The sequence below is a fragment of the Trichoplax adhaerens genome, genomic scaffold, assembly GCF_000150275.1.
Source record: "Trichoplax adhaerens TRIADscaffold_3 genomic scaffold, whole genome shotgun sequence".
Taxonomy (NCBI): Eukaryota; Metazoa; Placozoa; class Uniplacotomia; order Trichoplacea; family Trichoplacidae; genus Trichoplax; species Trichoplax adhaerens.
In genome coordinates this window covers 4,233,183-4,253,399 of record NW_002060945.1, presented here as the reverse complement: position 1 = coordinate 4,253,399, position 20,217 = coordinate 4,233,183, and the positions used below count along the sequence as shown (strand labels likewise).

The 20,217-nt window shown below is 35.2% G+C and overlaps 2 protein-coding genes across 2 annotated transcripts; both read right to left on the bottom strand.

Moving 5' to 3' along the window:
- Nucleotides 1-1,172: 1,172 nt before the first annotated feature.
- On the bottom strand, nucleotides 1,173-16,104 carry TRIADDRAFT_22099 (uncharacterized protein; the record flags this gene model as incomplete). Its single annotated transcript, XM_002110418.1, has 17 exons — nucleotides 1,173-1,331; nucleotides 1,444-1,560; nucleotides 1,685-1,766; nucleotides 1,848-2,047; nucleotides 2,159-2,260; nucleotides 2,366-2,479; nucleotides 2,591-3,243; nucleotides 3,384-12,544; nucleotides 12,923-13,062; nucleotides 13,149-13,253; nucleotides 13,347-13,607; nucleotides 13,703-13,901; nucleotides 14,005-14,180; nucleotides 14,299-14,467; nucleotides 14,580-14,653; nucleotides 14,739-14,987; nucleotides 15,091-16,104. The coding sequence occupies 17 exons, from the start codon at nucleotides 16,102-16,104 to the stop codon at nucleotides 1,173-1,175; spliced, it is 12,975 nt and encodes a 4,324-aa protein (XP_002110454.1).
- A 2,477-nt stretch (nucleotides 16,105-18,581) lies between these two features.
- TRIADDRAFT_54477 (uncharacterized protein) lies at nucleotides 18,582-19,998 on the bottom strand (the record flags this gene model as incomplete). Its single annotated transcript, XM_002110417.1, has 6 exons — nucleotides 18,582-18,649; nucleotides 18,922-19,004; nucleotides 19,185-19,248; nucleotides 19,333-19,405; nucleotides 19,504-19,617; nucleotides 19,918-19,998. The coding sequence occupies 6 exons, from the start codon at nucleotides 19,996-19,998 to the stop codon at nucleotides 18,582-18,584; spliced, it is 483 nt and encodes a 160-aa protein (XP_002110453.1).
- Nucleotides 19,999-20,217: the final 219 nt, after the last annotated feature.

Here is a 20,217-nt window from a genome sequence, read left to right as displayed (position 1 = left end):
TGTAAATCCAATATTTACACCTAGTTTTAGCGTCTTGATTGACATAAATAGTGACACACAGCGGCTTAAAGACTGTAGATTTTCTGCATTCCTAGCTTTCTTCCCAATCTCAGACTAATTATCTTAAATTAAATTAATCAAATAGGCAATCATTAAAAAATTTGTTTTTAAATCTAGAATTTTTCCTTAATGTTAACCTTATAATTTTGCCAAGCCCTACAAATAAGCAAGTAATTTGATTTAATAACTTTTATAACTATCTGCTACTTAAGTGCAGGAGTCAAGTGAACTTCCTTTCAATATCACACAACGTATGTAGTATCAATGCCCTTACAGTCTAATAGAAAATATGATGTAATAGAAACAACAAGTACCAAGTTCTATGTGATGGGGCATGGGGCAATTAATGAATATTGCCTCAACGTAGGTCTGTTTGCAAATTGGTTGAAAAAGTGTTGAGTAAAAATGTAATATTAGCATGCGTGATGTCCTCAGTATACTACGAATCATCATCATCACCGTCATCATCTAATTTAACGTCGTGTTCTATACAGTAAATGTATAATATGTGTACACACATACTGTACTACCTTTGACAGATGTGATATTTTTAATTGCTTTGTGATTGGTATTTTATTTCATCTGCTTGAATATACAATAGGTATATAGTATATATGTAATATAAGCATATTATACTCGTCATGTGAGTATAATGGTCACACAGGCTGATCTAAATATACTCGCTATACAATTCTGAAATAATAGGATGCACAAACAAATACTGAGAACTCCACAGCAAATGACGTATTGAGTTCTTAAACTCCGTGTTAAAGAAAATACCTCATTACTAATAATAATATTATATTTTTATCATTCTAATAAAGCAGATTGCTATGATAGTATATAATAAAAGAGATCGTATACAAGAGCATGAGGATTTAATGTTGAAAATAAATCATCACATAAGAATAAGAATAAGAATTCTATGAAATAGTTCATAAAGATTAATGTACGGAGGTTGAGTGTTATACGATTATTACTAATTACTCTAAAAATCAAATAATCAATTTAGAATAAAATATTCCTATGCCACTGAGGTAATGCGGTGCAATTCTAATGTTGATAGAGCAGCAATGACATAACATGTAGCTCATGAAAACAAAAAATTGAGTTTATATCTTTTTCAGGAATAATGCAGTATTGCACTGGATCCATTTAATTTGTTGACCACCACATGGTACATTCAATTTAGTTACAATTCCTTCCCGACTTGTATCATAGTATACAGGGAGTAGCATACAGTTCTTTTCAGGGTATGGACTAACCATTTCCTAGTATTAATATCATGATTAAGAGACATTAACATAGATATGTAATAAAGGAAATTCAAATCGCTAGCTTTTACATTAAAAACAACCCCAAGAATATTTTTTCATTTATTACCTTCGGTACCCACGCTACTTTGCAATCTGGCACAGCTGATATACTGGAAGTATCACGCTGACAATCAGAAAATCGACTACCATCAAATATACATCCTTCGATTTGTAGGCCTGTAATCTATTGTAAAGGAAGTAAATTCATCAGTTTCTTGCTTGTAATAATTATAGGGTATCTTTATTAAATTCTTAACGGTATAAAAGAATGTAGTTTTTCAGTTTGTTTGATGTATGTCGGTACAAACCTTAACTGGATGCATTGCTCCTTTAATTTCTCCATCCCATGAACATTGGAGTTTTAAATTATCCATGGATAATTTTGTCCCTCTATAGTCATATGGTGTAAATATGTTTAATTAGAAGCTATCTATCTATATTAAAAGGGTATTCCAAATACCGCTTATTTACCTTGCTGTTTGTTGCCTTAGTGCATTTAAGAATGTATCTGGATGAAATAGTTCAGCTAAATCTAATGATTCTGAAAGTAAAGATCCTGATTCAGATTTTTGAACCCATGTTCCTAATGCTAACGTCTTGGCTACTAATGCGCGTAACCATTGCATAGGATCTTCTGGACCGTCCCACTTATTGCTCCAACTACTTGGTACCTAGATTTAGATGATTATTGACAACAATCATTTCCATATTCTATTTAATACTTGCTTATACACTCCAAGCATAGTTAATATTAACCAGAATTATTGTAATGCAAAAGTTACCTCGTTTTTAAGAAGCGCTCCAGCTAGTGCGGTTATTGCTGTTGTTAGTAGAGCATTTCCTCGTATAACTTTATTTAGTCCAGACAGAGAGCCATGAACGGACTGTGTAGGACAGAGTATATTAACAAATTATTTTTTGTCGTGATTTAGTCACCAATAAAGTAGGCATGGATTAATCCATAAATTATCTAGTTTTCATATTTTTACCTGCATTAATTTAATAGCATTATATCGTTCAAGTTGAATAAAAGCGGTAACTGGGGATTCATCAACAGCTTTCCCAGAGGGGAATGAGCCTTTCTCTTGTAGTAATTTAGTACCCTAGAAGGAGGAATAACGTATTAAAGAATAGGACATTTTATTTCTTAACTATTGTACTGTATCACTATATTACTTAGAAACTGTAGTTAAATACGGTACGAGTTTTTATACCTGATTGAGTTTCTTCCACAACTGCAATATCGGTCCTAATTCTGTCTGCCATTTCTCTTTATCGAATTTATCAACTATTGCATCAGCTCTCATCAATACTTTCAACTGACTAATAACTTGTGTACTAATTGATCTTTGTATTGATCGTTCAATATTAGCTGGTAAACCAAACAAGGAAGGCTGATCATTATCGGATAATAACGAGATCATATCCATGTAATCTTGGTAATGTGATGATTGAGGCATGCTAAAATTATTGGTGAGTGGTTTTCGTCGGCCTGATTGGCCTCCAATTACACTTTTATTAAAGCATTGATGGAGGTAAGATTCAAGTACTCGAATATCAAATGGGTTATCGATACGGCCACCATAGACTGCATTTTCTAATAAGCCATGGACAAATTCCCACTTCACTGAGTCATTACCGGATTTTTTCAACACCCTTTCAATGACTTCAGCAGCACAACGTAAATCAGATCTTGAAAATTCATAAAATTTCGACCAGCCTTGTGGGATATAACTACGACGCTCTTGAACAATAGCATGAAACCATGCAGCAGTAAATAAAGCTTGTGCTCTAATTGGTGAATTACTTTTCTGGAAAAAATCGGTTGACCATGATTCTAATGTTCTTTGTAAATTTCTTTTTACCCCTATATTACAAGATGCCAATATTAACATACGAGTAAATTCAATAAGTAAATTGTTAAACATAGTTCCAACATGAGATTAAAAGTTATTATCCTAACGTATTTTAAAATGATCACAGATAAGATCAATTTCTCGAACTTACCTGGAGGTGCTTCATAAGTTACTTTCAAGCTAGATTGAAGTAATATTGGTGTAAACTTTGGATGAACCTCTGAAGTTAACCATAGACGGAAATCCTGATGCGGTTCGAGCGATTTAAATTCCTTCTCTAAAATTGGTAACCATGATGTTACTAAATGTAAATTTTTCAAGCAAAGCCAATCGCCATTTCGAGCACAATCGCGTAATAAGCGTATAGCAATATCGGCTTGGCCTTGACCCATTGCTACTTGATGATATTTATCTTCGCCAACAGTCTTAGAAGCAAGATCTTGCAATTCTTGTGATGGATCAGCACCAGGTGAAATAATAATCAAGATTGGTTCATCAGCTACAGTTTCATTAGTATACAATCGTTTTAAATTTAATGTCGGCGGTGACAATTCTTTCATATTGAGTGCACGTGCGGCAAAAAGGCTCATAGCACTTTGTAAACGATCAGGGCGCAAAGCTTGAATAGTTAACACTTGTTGGAACTCACTAATTTTGCGTGTTACATCAGACGGAAACTCTTTCTCACATTGGGAATGCCTTGAAAATGTACTCCAAATATTATTATCGTCTAATTTAAGATTTTGAAACCAAGTTGGGAAGGTGGTTTTCAATGCAGCAATCGATGAGGCTAATTCAGCATCGCACCAATTTGGTAAAAATTCATGAGATCGTTTACTTCCTTCTTGTTTGTGAACGTTGACGTCCGATACAATCAGGCCACAAAAGAATTCCCATTCTTGTTCTTGGAATAATTCTGGTCGAATGCCATGGACAAGGTGCATTGCAAATGTTAAATGATCAGCTTTATATAATGATCGACATGCATATTCGTAGACTAGTGATCTTAACGATGACATTAATAATTTAATTCGCATTTCAATATTACCAGCATCAAGTTCTGATTTTAATGCACGTTGAAATAAGCGTAAAAAGGAGCTTAAACTAAAGCGGTACATATTATTTAATTTACTTAGATCGGTTATAACAAACAGCAAGGAACTACCATATTCGGCTAATGGACGATAAACATCACGCTCTTGATCTAATGCGGATTGAAGTCGTAGTGATTCTTGTAGCGATTCAGCGATTGTAATGCTACTTGCTTTAGTTTTATTTAATGATTCGATTAAATCCTTATTTTCCAAGATATTGCCTTCAGCTTGGGCTAATTCTTCTAATAAGGAATCTTCTAATTTTTCCACTTGAATTTTTAATTCTTCTTCTGTCTTTAAAAATTCCATTTTGCGTACTTCTAATTCTGGTTTCTCGTTTTGTATTGTCATAGCTAATAATTGAGCTGTTAGACCAGCTTTCGTTGTTGTAAAATTAATTTCGTTCACGATTGATGCAGCATCTGATGGTAATTCCGGTTGAGGATTACGTGTAGCTAAATATAACTTGAAATCTTCATTATAGTCGATAACTTTTTCGCCAATTTGGATCACATAACGTGGGCCTTGGCTGATTAAATCATTCCTTAATAATGGTATTAATATAGGCTCGATATTATCCACTTCTTGGATAATTAATGTTTTACCAAATCGTATCGCTAACTCAAGTGATGTCGTAAAGTTAGGATCTTGTTGATTGACTATTTCTAATCTTGCATCTTTTAAATGGGTTTTTAACCAATCGGTTGCTCTCATCGAGGGATCGACTAAAAATGGTGTTATAGAAGACTTTAAAATAAAGATAGCATTCTCAATGGATAAATTATCCGACGGTAGACCTTCTGCTTTCCAGGACAATTGCTCACTTTCTGTACTCAAAAATCGTCGCAAATCCAATCGATCTACATTACATGCACGACACCAATCATGAATTTTATTTTCACGTACATTTTCCGGTGCACTTCCAAGATAAGTCATAAAACCAGCTGTAATTAATGACCATCGAGGTAATTGATTCATTTCTGATGTTAAGTTAGTAACTTGAGTTGACCATCGTTTATATTCCCCATCTAATTTAGTCACTAATGTCTCAGCTGCATCAATCGTTTCTTGTGCTTTCTCTAGCTGTATCTTTAATTTAGCCGCTTCTGTTGTACGCTTCTCGAAACGCTCTTTCATAGCTGCAACCTCTTTATCCACTGCATTTAATGCTTTAACTAATTTATCTAAGCGTGCTTGTGATTTATCAAGGTTACGCTTTAACGCATTTTGTTCCGTTTCAAGGGGTTCAATCTTTTCTAATACAATAGAAAATTTAATATTGGCTTTAACCCATTCAGCTAATGGTGCAGCAGCTGCACTAGCACGTTTAGCTACTTTTTCATCGAACGAATTACTCGATTTGAGTAATTCATTGACATTGTCACGTATATCTGTTGTAATTTTACGTGCATCAAAAGTGCAAATTTCTTCTTTAACACCACGTTTAGCTAAAAAGGATTTCATGCTGACCCATGATGTATCAAAAATGCCCATTAATCTTAGTACACCTTCTAAAATATCACGTATAACATCAGGAGGCATACGTAGTGAACGTATTTCAGACAAAGATTCTGGCTTAATATTACCAACAGCTTGACGAGCGGATTGAACTAATGGCTCAATCTCGGATAATTCGATATCAATCGCTTTCTTTCTTTTTTCTAATTTAGCCGATTCTTCAGCTAATTTTTGTTTTAATATTTCCATTTCATTTCGCTGATCACTAGCTCGTTGCATACTTGTGGATATTTCTTGCAATGCCTGATCAGCATCAGCTTGTTTCTCAGCTAATAATGTACTCTGTTTAGCTGCATCCTTTTTTAAATCATCGACTAATGATTTAGCTTCATTTAATTTCGATAAACCAGCTTGAAGGCGACTTTGGCGTTTTTCAATACCTTCACGTTTCATGTTATAGACAGCTTGACAACTTTGCAATAATGTCATAAAGCGACGTGGTGTACTATCGATTGGTGCTGATTCATGGATGTGTAAGATCGCTTTAGCTAAATCATTCCAGACATTTTTAATGCTTGAATCGGATTGAGTGTGTGGATCTAGATAAATCTGAGGTATTTTCATGAGACTGTTGGTACTCCATGAATCCATCCATTGGAATGAGCAAGCTTTATAAAATGCTGGATTAGACTTGCATGCTACTGAAAATTGTGCGTTAGTATTGTCCATAATTAAGACACAGTGAAGTTTAGAGCGTACACGGGATGTAAAATAGGATAACAACGGTCCACGGAATCCATCTTGTGATGCTTGATCACGCAATGGGGTTAATAATGGCTCTAATTCTTCTGTCGAGTAGAGACCTGGTACTTCACCGCCACTTAATAAGCTGTTAATAATTTCTAAAAATTCCGCTTCAACAACTTGATAATCTTCAATAAGTAATACGACATTTTCTCCTTCAACGCCAGCTTGTTGCATGACTGATTTTAAATCATTTCTAAATTGTTTTAAGCCGTAATTGCGTGAAACTTTAGGTGTAAATAATGTCATCTGATGTAAATGGGTAACTAATCGAACAGCAGTTCGACGACCAACGCCACTACGTCCAGCAAGTAATAATGATCCACCTGGTTGTGTTATAACTCTTTCAACACGAGCAATAAGATCGAGTACTTCATCAAAGATTAATATATTTAATTCACCATTTTCACGGCTATAACTTTGCAAACCTTTCTTAACAACTTGTTGAAAATCAGCAGCTGATAATTTACCCAGTAAGCGGCCATAAATAGGTTTTGCTGGCAAGGTATTACTTTGATCATCACTTGGCACGGTGGTTCGAGATTGGGTTGCACCCCATGATACATAGTGATAACCTTTTAATTCAGGAGTAAATGACCAATCAGCTCGAATATTAGATTGAACAATATTATCAAATCGGTCTAATGTGCTTGATCCAACTAATCGATCGCGAAATAATTTGTTTGCTTCATAAGCGAATGCAGTTAATAAGCTATCGCCTGTTCCGCTTGATTCGGCTAAATCGTAACGTAGTAAACCTAATGTCCATCTTGTTAGATCACGCGGTGTAAATAAATAATGGGAATAATCATCGACAGTAAATTTGGATCGAACTTGCTCATAGATATTGACCATTGTTCCTGCTAATGTATGGACATTTTTAATGGATCCCCAAACTGGATGACTACTTAACGAATGATGTAAAATTGCACGCAAATATTCGCCATAAATTGCGCGTAAATCTTCCGGTACAGCTACAGAACATATACGTACAATCGATGTAAATCTTGTTGTTAATGGATAACGACCTAATGTTGTACTTGGATTCATCGATGATACAATTTGGATACCTTCAAGGCCAACCCATTCAAGATTAGAGTCATAAAATCCGTTATAAGTTAATAATTGCTGTAGGAAGGCAATTAATTGGCTAGTATTCCATTTGTCCGGTTTAGGTAAATTTAAATCTTTTAAATACAGTATCAATCGTTCGCAATCTTTAGGTCGATAAACACGGCCAGTATTAGTACTAATAACGATGCACATTTGATTTAATTTTTGGATAACATGAGATGGAGATGTTTGCGAGCTACAGTGGATCAAAGCTACTTGGCATGATCGTAATTGTGAAAAGCAATAATGTAAGAGTAACTCTTTACCGCAACCTTCCGGACCAACAAGAATAAATGGCTGTCGATTATTTGGATCCAGCCAAGAATTAAAAATGTCTATCGATCGTTGCGCATCTGCGGTATTAATGACTGGCGATGCTTGATTCGAAAAGAAATTTTCGACCGTTAAATGATCAGGCACAATTATTTCGTAGGTTTTCAATTTTTGACTATCGCTATCATAATAACTATCTAGAATACGACGCGAATCAGGTGGTGATTCACGCACCCAATTGAAAACTTCTTTTGCTAATGCAACGCGAGAATCATGATGTAGATTTGCACCTAAACCACGTATAAGGTTAACAGCAAATTCACCTTTACTTCTGGATTGTCGTAAATGGGATAAACCGTTCATGACCATTCCAATCATGCTAGTATCGATAACAAGATCATTTTGTTTCCAAACCCAATCGAATGCACGAAAGAAATAGTCTTCAATCCATGTTTGCAAACGTTTTTGATCCTCATCTGGTAGACCACGGAGCCACGATGCAATAATTGCTTTTATGTCAGTATCTTCATCACTTAGAAAGATCATACCCATACGTGAAATAGTTGCAGGTGATGCACAGCTTAAATCATGAGTTTCAAATAAGAAATTAACGTTAGGACCAAATTGAATTCGTTCACCAGATGGCATCGTTAATAAACGATTATCATCAAGGACAGAATTTAATGATTCGACCCATTCAGGATCAATATCACCATCGCAAATAATCCAAGACTGAATTTCAATCGGTTCACGAACTACTTGTCTTGCACTATAGGTTAAAACACCATCGGACCATTCGCGTGTATCAATATCAATTTGGCCTAATAATTGCGTTCTAGGCATTGCTTTTGGATTCATCGTATATTGCTTGACAACTTGGCCAGTTTTAGCTAATGCTGCCTTTAAGACACGCCATAATGTCGTTTTGCCGGAACCAGAAGGACCTACGACAACAACACCCATACGTTGTCGTAACTGCTCATATAATTCGAGCGCTTTTTTAACTTGCCTTTCGTTTACGGATAAATTAAATTCTTGACATACTTGACGTATCGATTCCGCTAGTTTTTCATAACCAGTGCCACTAAATGGAATGCCTTGGAAAACATCTTGAATTAAGGCATCAAATCGTTTACTATCAGTAAACGTTAGCTTCGATAATGTATTAATTCTTAACGCTTGGACAACCAGTTTACCTTCAAGTTGGATATCAATTTTAACGTTTTGCTCTTCCTCTGATCGTGATTTTAAATTATTTTTCATATCCAACAATAAATGTCCACAACTTTTTAGGACAGTCTTGAGTGCACGAAGACCCCAATCATAGTGTTGTTGACGAGATAGTAATTCCTTGGATAAATTAAAGATAGCTACAATTTTTCGACCTAAACTTTCAGCGTGTTTATAGCCTTCAGAAAAGAGGATCACTTCAGCAATTAAATCATTATCGGGTTTAGACATAGCAACAGGTCGGAATAACTGCTTTAAATTATCGGGTAATTTTTGTCGTCCACCATAACCTTTACCAGCTGGATTTAATGTTATAAATATGCCTGAATTAGTATTGATTTCAATGTCACGTTCTAATAATTCAATAGAAGGCGATTTATTTTTAATAGCTGCTTGGATAACTTGAATTTGCATGGAGACAGCGGATAAAACAGCTTCTTCTAATCGATTAAACTCATCGAAACAACCCCATGCGCCGCATTTAACTAAGCCGATAAAGATACGTCCCATCGATTTAACATCAATACCCTCATCGCAGTTAAAGACAAGAACTTGTCGACCCATTAGACCACCAAGAGCTTTAACTGACTCTGTTTTACCTGTTCCAGCTGGGCCGTAAGGATTACCACCTAATCCGATATCCATGCCTTGCGTTAATGTTAAATAGCATTTATCGGTCAGTGGGGTATGGACAAGTTTTGATGCATTGCCTTGATATTCATATGTATATTCAAATTGAGCATCACACATACAGCTAATGCAACTGCCTTTAATCAAATAAAATCGCAACTGTTTTTGCCATAACCAATCATCGATCGATTTAACTTGAGCTTGGATTAAATCTTTAACAACTTGAACAAAGTGAATCGTGTCTAAAACCATAGCTTTTAATTTTAGTTCCAATACACGCAAGGATAACGATGATGATTCCCCGCTCATATCCACACTGGTATAGGAATCTAAGCGCGATTCCGTTTCGATTAAAAATTCCGATAGTCGACCTTGTTTAATTGCAGTTTCACAGCGCTCTGTAAATAAAATATAATCGGATAAGCATAATATTTGTGATGGATAGACATTAGGATCGACTTCTGATGTTCCTGCTCGACCAGCATGGACACATTGATTTAAAAGTTCTTTTAATGTCTCTTGCATTTCATTGGATAAATGGCCAAGCCAAATTTCAACTTCAGGTGTAACATTTACTGGACGTTTCAAGGGTACAACTTCTCCATCTAATGATTTCATAGCTAAAATTGTACCGCTGTCTGGTCCAAATTCAACACTATGAATACCAGCGAATAATTTCTTCAAATGAGATTGAATGACATTAGGATTAGTTGATTGGCCTAATATCTCTAATAAATCATCATCACCAATGAAATAGAAGCGTGGAAATACTGAACGTTTCTCTTCTAGGAATTCATTTAATGATTTCTGGCAACGTTGCAATTGATCTAATAGTGTTACTAATAATTGGCGTAGTCCAGCCTTAGCTACTAGCGATAGTACACGATTATCGCGAGCAATATCCGCCAGAATAGATCGATAATCATCATCGACACGTTTAAATCGACCTTGCTCACGAGGTAAAGCACCACGTCCAAAGATAGGTTCTAGATAGACCCATTTACGTTGAATTTGATTTAAATTATGTAAATATTCATCCAGATCAGCAAAACGGCTTTCCCATATTGTAGCTTTATCCTCGAAACCACGATAATATGGTGAATCTTTTAAGGATTGTAATAAACTTTGATTGTCACCGACTTGGTTAACTAATTCTTTCCATTCTTTAATGAGCATTAATTCGTGTCCATGGGTATCATTATAAGGTGTTAAATTAAATGTAGCACTAGCACCCCATAATTCTAATTCATGTAAAGCTTCACGAATTGAAACTTCACCATGCGCTCGGCTATTTAATTCTTTTAGTTCGCCTGCTTTAGCGACAATATTTTCCGATACAGATAGGATATCATGAAATCGCAATTTCTCTAATGTTGTTCCTCGTGGTAAGCTAACAATGCGGAATAACTCTATCCAATGATCGGCTGATAGTGGCTCACCACGGACAAACTTTAAGACTGGTACTAATGCTTTGTAGCGATCGATGTCTTTTTGCAATTTAATAGTCATGGTATTGGCTTCATTTTGTAAACTGAGCATTCTTAATTTATCATCCCATTCTGTTAGAAATTCATCAAATTGGAATGAAGACGCTCTAAAGGATAGCCAATCTTCTTGACCTAATTTATCTAAGCCAATCATGAAATCTTCAAATAATTTCCACATGGATTCGAAATGCTGAAGATCAGTTTGTAATTCAGTGATTTGTTGAAATTCTGGTTCTGCAAGCTCGAAATGGACACAATCTTCTTTAATTTTACTGGAATTTTCAACTAATTCATTAAATTCAGCACGGCGCTCTTTTAATGATTCTACAGCTTTGAGGCATGAAGGGGTATCGGAATAGGAATCAATTTCACTGGGTTTTAGTTGATGCCAACGCGATGCAAATTTTTCAATTTCAAGGTTGAATGTCTTAATACGTGATTCAACATTACCGCGCATAACTTTAGTTTGCTCTTCCATCATTAACTCATGGCTTTCCATCATTAATTCAAACTTATCCCAGCGCGGTTGTAATTGGCTTAGTTGATCGATACCTTGGCCAGCGACAGAACGCAATAATTTGTTTTTAGATTCAGCTTTTTCAAAGTGTGGATAGACTTTACTTCTTTCTTCACTTAACTTTTTCTGATCGCCTTTTGCTTGACTAATTTCTTCAACGCTTTGTGGCCTTGTTGATAATTTATCGATTGCATCGTTTAAAAATTCATCAATTACGGTTATATGAGATGTTATTGAACGACGTAAAGAGTTGACCAAAGCATCATACAGCTGTTGAATATGATCATCGATGGTTGTTTTAACAGGGATGGTCGAGACAATGATGCAATCAACTTTAATAGTACTAGGTAGTTTCTCAGCTTCTCTGCCACGAGCTTTTAAGGCACGGAAATTTTTCTCCCATTGATTTACAGTCGTTAAATGTTCTTCGACAACTTTGTCGATATCGATAGCACCAATAGCAGTCCAGTCAATAAACATATTGCGAGCATTTTCTAGTCTTTCAAACAATTGCTCAGCTTTACGATAAACTACAGCAAATCCATCAGAATTACGGTCGATCATAGCTGGAAAGATGGTATCTAATGGCGATACATTGTCGGAAACCCCTCGGAAATGATTTGGAATGCATATGAATTTTTTAATTTCACGATAATATTTGGCACGTATTTCTTCAATGGGAGGCCGAAATTGCAATCTTTGTTGTCTGTTTGTAATAGTTATAGCTACAGTTAGTCATTTTCTTCAACTGTAGCACATAAATACATATCACAAAGTAAATCATAGGTAAACTTTATAATATTGTCTTAGATCTTTCCATAAGATCGGATAATTTGAGTAAGAGTATCGTTTAGATTACATAATGAATCGTTAATAATGTCTTTTTCAATCAATATGACGAGAAATAATGGTTGGTGATATTCTATCATTAACTATTATGCTATAAAGTATCATTAGAAAGGAATTCACTAATATTGCCTGTAATCAATAGGATAGATAGGTACGATGCTTTGATTTGGAAAAAGCTATTATCAATCAATAATTAAAATTTAATTTATATTACTATTGGTTAGTAAATACTGACCTGAATACCAGCTCAACTTTAATTTCAGACAAGTTTTCATTTAATGATTCAAGGCTCAATTGATATTGATGTTCCAAAGCTTTGTAAAGTTGATGATCCCAATGAAGTTTCCAAGTTTTCATACTTTCGGCATTAAATTTCTTCAATCAAGTGCAAGTAAAATTTTTAATTCAAATTATCGAGCAGTAAAGCATTACAAGCAGTCAGGAAATACGGTATCTCTTACCTGCGAAATATTGCCTAAGTTCGCCATGATTTGTCTAATTTCCATTAGACCATCTTTCCATCTTTGTTGTTGTTTTAGTAACTCGATACTAAATAAACGAGTAACCTAAAAGAATTATTTTAAAATATTTGAGCAAATAGTAGTTAACAAATAGTCAGCAGAGAGTTAAAGCAAAAGATCTTAAGGAGAAAAAATTACCTTTTCAGTAATTGTATTGTGGCATTTTCTTAGCAACCGATTCTCAGACATTAGTTTATCAGCAGTAGACTGCAATTTTGTTATATAATCTTCAAGTTCTTTAGGATTATCCCAAGTGATTTGTATCCGTCCATCATTAGTATTAGTTGAACCAGTTTTGGGATTTTTAATTAGTTTCTCAAATGAAAGAGCAGTGTTTAACATCATTGCCTGTTGACTTGGAATCATTTGCTGATCAATGGTGTTATAAAAGTGAGCAACCTAAAGAAAAATTTAAACAAATGCAGATAATAACTGAATCTGTTTCTTAATTATTTTGTGTGTGGGCAATTTGATAATTTAAAAACTGTGTATACCTGCTTTAAAATGACTCCATGACGATAAAATTTTCGAGCAGTTTCAGATGCGTGTTGAATTTTGGCTGGGATAACGTAACCTAGGGCAGAAAGTTGACGAACTTCTCTCAGAAGTGTAACCAGTCGCTCGCTGTAGTGGACAATCAGCTTTCCTTGATCCTTCTTTGATAATTCCATAAGACGTCCACTGGTTTGCAAACTATCCATGCGTAAAATAATTAATGATTACACTTATAAATTTTATATTGTAGTTATTACCGGTAATAATTATACGTGTTTGAAATATTTGGTTAAGTAGTAACCTCAGAGATTGCTTAGGGTCGCTTAAAGCTGATATCATAGAATGAGACCAATTATCGAATAGGTCATTACGGTATCCTTGGAGCTCTTCCAGTAGATCTGTAATATCTTTGCGAAATTGTTTAAAGCCATCCAGATCTCCTAGCAAGACTTCAGCAGTTGTCATCGTTTCATCAACCTATAGTTAAATAAGCAAATTGCAACTGTTACTCAAACTATTATATTTCGATCGCCTGAAATCTTTGTAACTTTGGCGCTAAGATATTCGTATGTAGATGAGTTTATGGAATCCTTACTTTCGCTTCCAATTGTCTTGTCCAAATAATATTATTAACAACTTCTGGAATATTTTTACCACTTGATGAAGCATCTTGTTTACCACCAGACTGATGAATATTCAGATGAGAGGTAAACTCTTCTTTTAAACTTTTCATATAAGCAACTAATTGACCCAGTAATGTTTCCCTTTTTTACAGTTAGCATAAATCATTGTTAATGAAATGAATACTACTTAAACATCTACATCTATATTGAAATCTATAATACATAATACAGTGAGTGAAGATTTAAGTTATACCTCTCAGTTACTAAGGATTTACGAATATTTGATCTTTTAATCAATTCGCGATACCGTTGGAATTCTCTTAGTAGCTAAATGCAAATTGCAGTAATGAATAAGTATTAGGGTTGTGTGTCTATATATCTATTCAGATAGAAAGAAAGAACTGTCGCTTACTTGATGAGGCTTTCCTTGAAGCTCTCTCAACTGAGATCGAAGTTTGCTAGCAATTCTCTGCTCTGCTGGTATCATGCCTTTCTCGTATTGGCTAACTGCAGCACGCCAGAGAGGTTCAGTATAAGGATTATAATAAAGTGGATTTGAAGAAGAAAAGGACTGAAAGACTTGATCAGTTTTTAATTCATCGCATTCGTAAACAGACAGTAAATGAGTTAGTTGTTCATGGGTAGAGCGTAAATTTAGAATCTATAGTTATGGAAAAAGATAAGATGATTGATTAATGATAAATAATGTCTGAATGATATGTCTATTTTTCATTCAATCATGTAAGTTGTCAAGGTTTACTAACTTCCTCTAGGCGACCAGAAAACCGAGATAAATCTTCGGGATTGAATTTTTCTCCACTCCAGGGATTAGGGCCGTAACGTTTCCAGAACTGAGCGGTTAGTGTTTCAGTGGCAACAGTCCAGCGTTCGCAAATGGAAAGACCAGCTTTAATAGAATCTCTAACTTGATGATAGGGGCCGGTCCATAAATTTAGTACATTCAATTTACGTTGAATGTATCGTTCAATGAAACCATTTATGACTCCTAATAAGTGTCTCATTCTATCTTCCGAATACGGAGGCTTAAATTCAAGTTGTTTCCAAACATCATCTAAAACGTCTTGTGTTTGTTCAATTAATTCAATACTGTCACCTAATGTTGTTGCATCGATATTTGCATAACCACTCGCCAGTTGTTGGAACAATTCTTTAAAATGTCCAGCTCTTTCTCGTATTTCTTGCTTGGTACTGGATAAGGATAATTCAGACCAATAATTAAATTCGTCGGATGGAGTTAATATCCCGGCAAAATTATTGGTTTGATCAGCACTTTGAAATTTCGATTGGTTATTTTGTTGGCGTACGGTACTTGCTAAACCCGCTTCCAGTTCGCTGATTAATTTCTGTAATTTTGGATCAAGCGACTGGCTCCATTTTTGGTCTCGGAGTAATAGTGGAGCGAAAATATGATGGACACTATGGTATAACGTATCGACGGGCGAATCTAGCAATGATGAGACCACAACATTATTATGGATATTATCAGGTGTTATAACAGCCGGTTTCAGCTTGTAAAAGAGCAAAGTTTGTTGTGATGTATCACTCGGACTTGCTGTATTTTTGGCTACAATTGCCTTACTCCCATCTGATTGTTTTTGTAGTGTTAAGTTTAAAGTAGTACAATTGCCATCATCCAAAAAGGTATCCACTTGGACTTCTTTACCAAGACGGGTAATTGTATTGTCGGAGATTGGAATTCCAAGATAACTGGAAGCCGTTGTCAATAAAAATTCCTTTCTAGTATCTACAGTTGGCATCTTGATCAATTTATAAGTAGAGTTAAGTCCTGAGCCAGTTGAAACTGTAATTTATTTGGCCTATAGGATAGTTCGCTATCTCGATATTTGAAGTTAGGGTTTGTTATGAACTAGGATAAGATGCGGTAGTTATTTCACAATTGAGATGATAGACGTATATCTATCCTACTACCTACAACTCCTACAAATTTGGGTTATAAATGAATTCAACTACCAGATTGCTAGTAGTACTACGATCAAGGAGAAAAATTGCACACTTTCTTGATTAATATCATCATTAATAACTGTTATGGTATGTCATTGAGTAGCTAAGGGTATTATCATTATGAACGGAGTAATTTCAGATTGTATTAATAACAGAAATGGCTAGAAAATTCGGTACTAATAGACTGTGCTAAAGCTCTTCATTAAACACTATACTCTTACAGTAGTAAACTACCTGATCGTTCATTGCCGATGTGCCCAACATCGATACAGCAGTGTTAGTATCATAGCAACCCGGTTGCACTGTGCAATTGCGCATGTCGTTGCAGCCCTAGCAACATCCTGCTTTAATAAGGCGCTTGCCTCTTGGCACGGTAGTGTTGACTAGAGACATGGACTACTAAATAAGTATTGAGTAGTCCATGCTATGGCTATGAATTCATTCTGTCCTATTGCTAAACTATAGAAACTGACTATTTTCTTGGTCATTTGAATTGTAAAATTATACTATCCATCTGCAAGTGTACACTGTGCCGATTACGTCTTGAAATGGGTATATGGAAAACAACGATAATACGTCCACTACAGTAATATGATGCGGTTTTAGTTTTAGGGTCTTTATTGTACGGTCGACGGTCCAATCTTCCGATGTAGTTCAATGACAAGTGAAAATAGTCAGTAATAAATACTCGTTGACAGTCCCTCTCTCTCTTTTATTACTAATCTTTGGTTCAAATAAGGACTTACTTTAAGAAAACACTTCAAGTGTTGGAAAGTATATTTACCTATAGCTTCTAGTAGAAGTGAATGTTGAATCAGTAAACTACTGTACAGTGTACACACAGTAGTACACAACACAACCGCTAAAGATTCAGTCAAGTTTACTTCAAAGATTAACTTTTATATGGCGTCTGATTAATTATTATGGTTGCATAAAATAATAAATTTCGAAGTAGATAATGTGTGCGATCATGGTGATCAGGCATTTTGTTGGAAATTGCAGAATTATTCAGTACTGTCATACATTTTTAATGGGCACAATTCGCGTGCTCTTTCTTTGTTTTATTGGCATACTCAAACAGACTCGTCCTTAATCAAATAGGGTAATGTTTCTAAATTTATACATAATTATTTGAGGTGCTTTCAAGGTGGTCTCTGTGGCGCAATCGGTTAGCGCGTTCGGCTGTTAACCGAAAGGTTGCTGGTTCAAACCCAGCCAGGGACGCTTCCTTTTTTTTTTCTCTTTTTCTCCTCAAGGCCACAGACTACCGGACGGTACTGGATGTCCTGGACTTCGGATATCATTTTGGAAGTAGTGTACAGGACTATATTTGGGTTCAGGGCCTAATAAGAGCTTTGAAGAGAAAATTCTTACTGTATTTATAGTTCAGTACTGTACGAGTGTACCTTGCATTTCCGGCAGTTTTTTTTGATTATTATGAAAGACCTTTAAAGACCTTGAGTAAAATTGAATAGCGAAAGAATTGTACATTACTGTATGACTTGTAAATCACTACAGTATTTCATGGTAATCCTATAGTACTGTACAGTACTGCCGTGGTACAGGATATACTGTACACAGTACAGTACAATGGACATGTTGTACTGTACAGAGAAGAGTTCGATTACTCGTGGTGCATTACTTGCATAGTTTATTACAGCCCTAATGCAGGACTCTGCTAAATACAGTACTGTGATTGATTTTCTAGCAACAGCAAAATTGTCCTATGGGCGAAATGTTATTTACATGAATTTGGTCTACTGAACTAGTTATAGGTTTCAGTAATACAGTACTAGTACAGAAACCATCAGATCTAAATCAGATTGAGTACAGTATAGCAATGCAGTGATTACAGCCTTAGACTACCACCTTAAAAAAAAAGGTACAGTATGTCTCTACGGTAGTACGTAGTCCATGTTATTCTAGGTAGGAATTTGCAAAGGTACTCGTATGATTGCAAAATCATTCATTTAACCTTTATTGGTATTTATGTTAGACTAAGTTAAAGCTCTAGAACAAAATTAGTTGTAAAGATAGCACCATAGATTGTGATACAAGTTTAAAAATAGTCTTGTTAAGAATGCAATTACGATATCATATCTGTAGAAAGTTAATTTTATTTATTTATATGTTACAGACAGTAACAACAGAATTGTGCAGATACTGTCGATGGAATGATATAGGTACAATAAGAGGCCAGCTAGATGCTACACAGGTGTATAATAATACAATTTGCAATGATATAGAATTGTTCTCCTCCTTTAATTCAAATTTAATCTGTATCCATATCGATTTCTTGAATAACTTGCGTAGCTCTTTTGATCTTTGCTTCTTTCTTAACTGTAAGCATAGTATAATGTATAAGTTAGTCATTATTATCAATCGCTTGAATCAATCAAACAAGGCTGTTTCTATTACTATTTAAGCACTTTTAGCAGAGCATAGTTTAATGCATAGTATAATGTATAAATTAGTCATTATCATCAATCACTTGAATCAATCAAACAAGGCTGTTTCTATTACTATATACTGCACTTTTAGCTGAGCACAGTTTTCAAGTAGAATGGCGTAAGAGTGCACTACTTTGAGCTATAAGGCCTTTTACTACTAACCTTTGGGTTCCTCGAGAATGTGAATATTTTGCTTTACTTCTTCGTAATCTGCCTCTTTCAGTGCTGCTGTGTTTGCTTTCAGTCTACGACAAATAGTCAAATATAATTCAATTTCTGAGAAACTGCGTCACTTGGATTTATAGTAGACCTCGTCTATCTTGTATGCATTGCTTTACATGAAACCGGGCCATGTGCAGCAATTTATTTCGATAACTACGACAGAGTGCTTCATGTTTGGCGGGGCAAGAGTATTATCGACTTACCTATTCTTAACGTATTGATGCTGTCTTTTCATTTTGATTTCTTGAACTCGTTTAATAGCTTCGACTAACGGGTATGAGAGTAATGGTAAAATGATCAGTACAGTATCGTGTTAAAGTTTGTCAAGCACATTATTCTATTAAATCATACGTGATTTATTCCATAGTTCTCGGTTATACTTGACTGGAATATTTCTATTTCTTTCAAATTCAAAAGTTGAATCCTAAACATAAAATCAAGCAAATGCTTGAGGCTACAACATGATGGATGCGTGCACGCAAAAAACATGCTATTGATTGAATATGTATGAAGTAGACTTACGATAGCCAACTCTTTGCCTGCCGATTTCCTAAATGCTTTCGTCCAACGGACTTTACGCGGGTTACGATGTTTCTTAAATGCTTTATGGCATTTGGCTCGGCAAAATTTGAATACCTAAGAGGACCAGAAATGATATCCGGGATAGCATTACTACGACATGTTGGGAGCTTCATCAGCCAATTCCATTCGGTATCATTTTTAGAGTTCTATTGAATTCGCTAGTTTACAGTACTGTAGAGACGCATACTGTGTAACGTTTGTGCCAGTAATATTGTTAATACAGTACTATATAGCGTCTTTGATGATCATTTCATCCATTCGTCCAATTCATGTTTAAATTGATTATTAATCCTTATAGCACTACTGCAATTACTTGCTGTAACTTTGCTAACGCGGCACTGTCGCTCAGCTTACCTTATTATCGTTTCTTACAAACTGGATTCCGTGACCAGGATAAATAGTTGACGAACAGAAATAACACTTTACTAATCGCATGGCAGTATATACAAAGTCGTTGTAGTAAATTAATTTAGTATATTAAAAGTTTTTCTACTACTGTAGGAAGCAGAATTGATGCTGACGTAAAATGTCGAAAAGTAAAGCAGTCTACACCGGGTAAGGCAGCATGCACAATTGCCCATTCCGAGTTGCGCATGCGTCTAAAAAAAAAAAAAGATGTCCCTGTATCCTAGTGTACATTAGTGAAAGACAGTC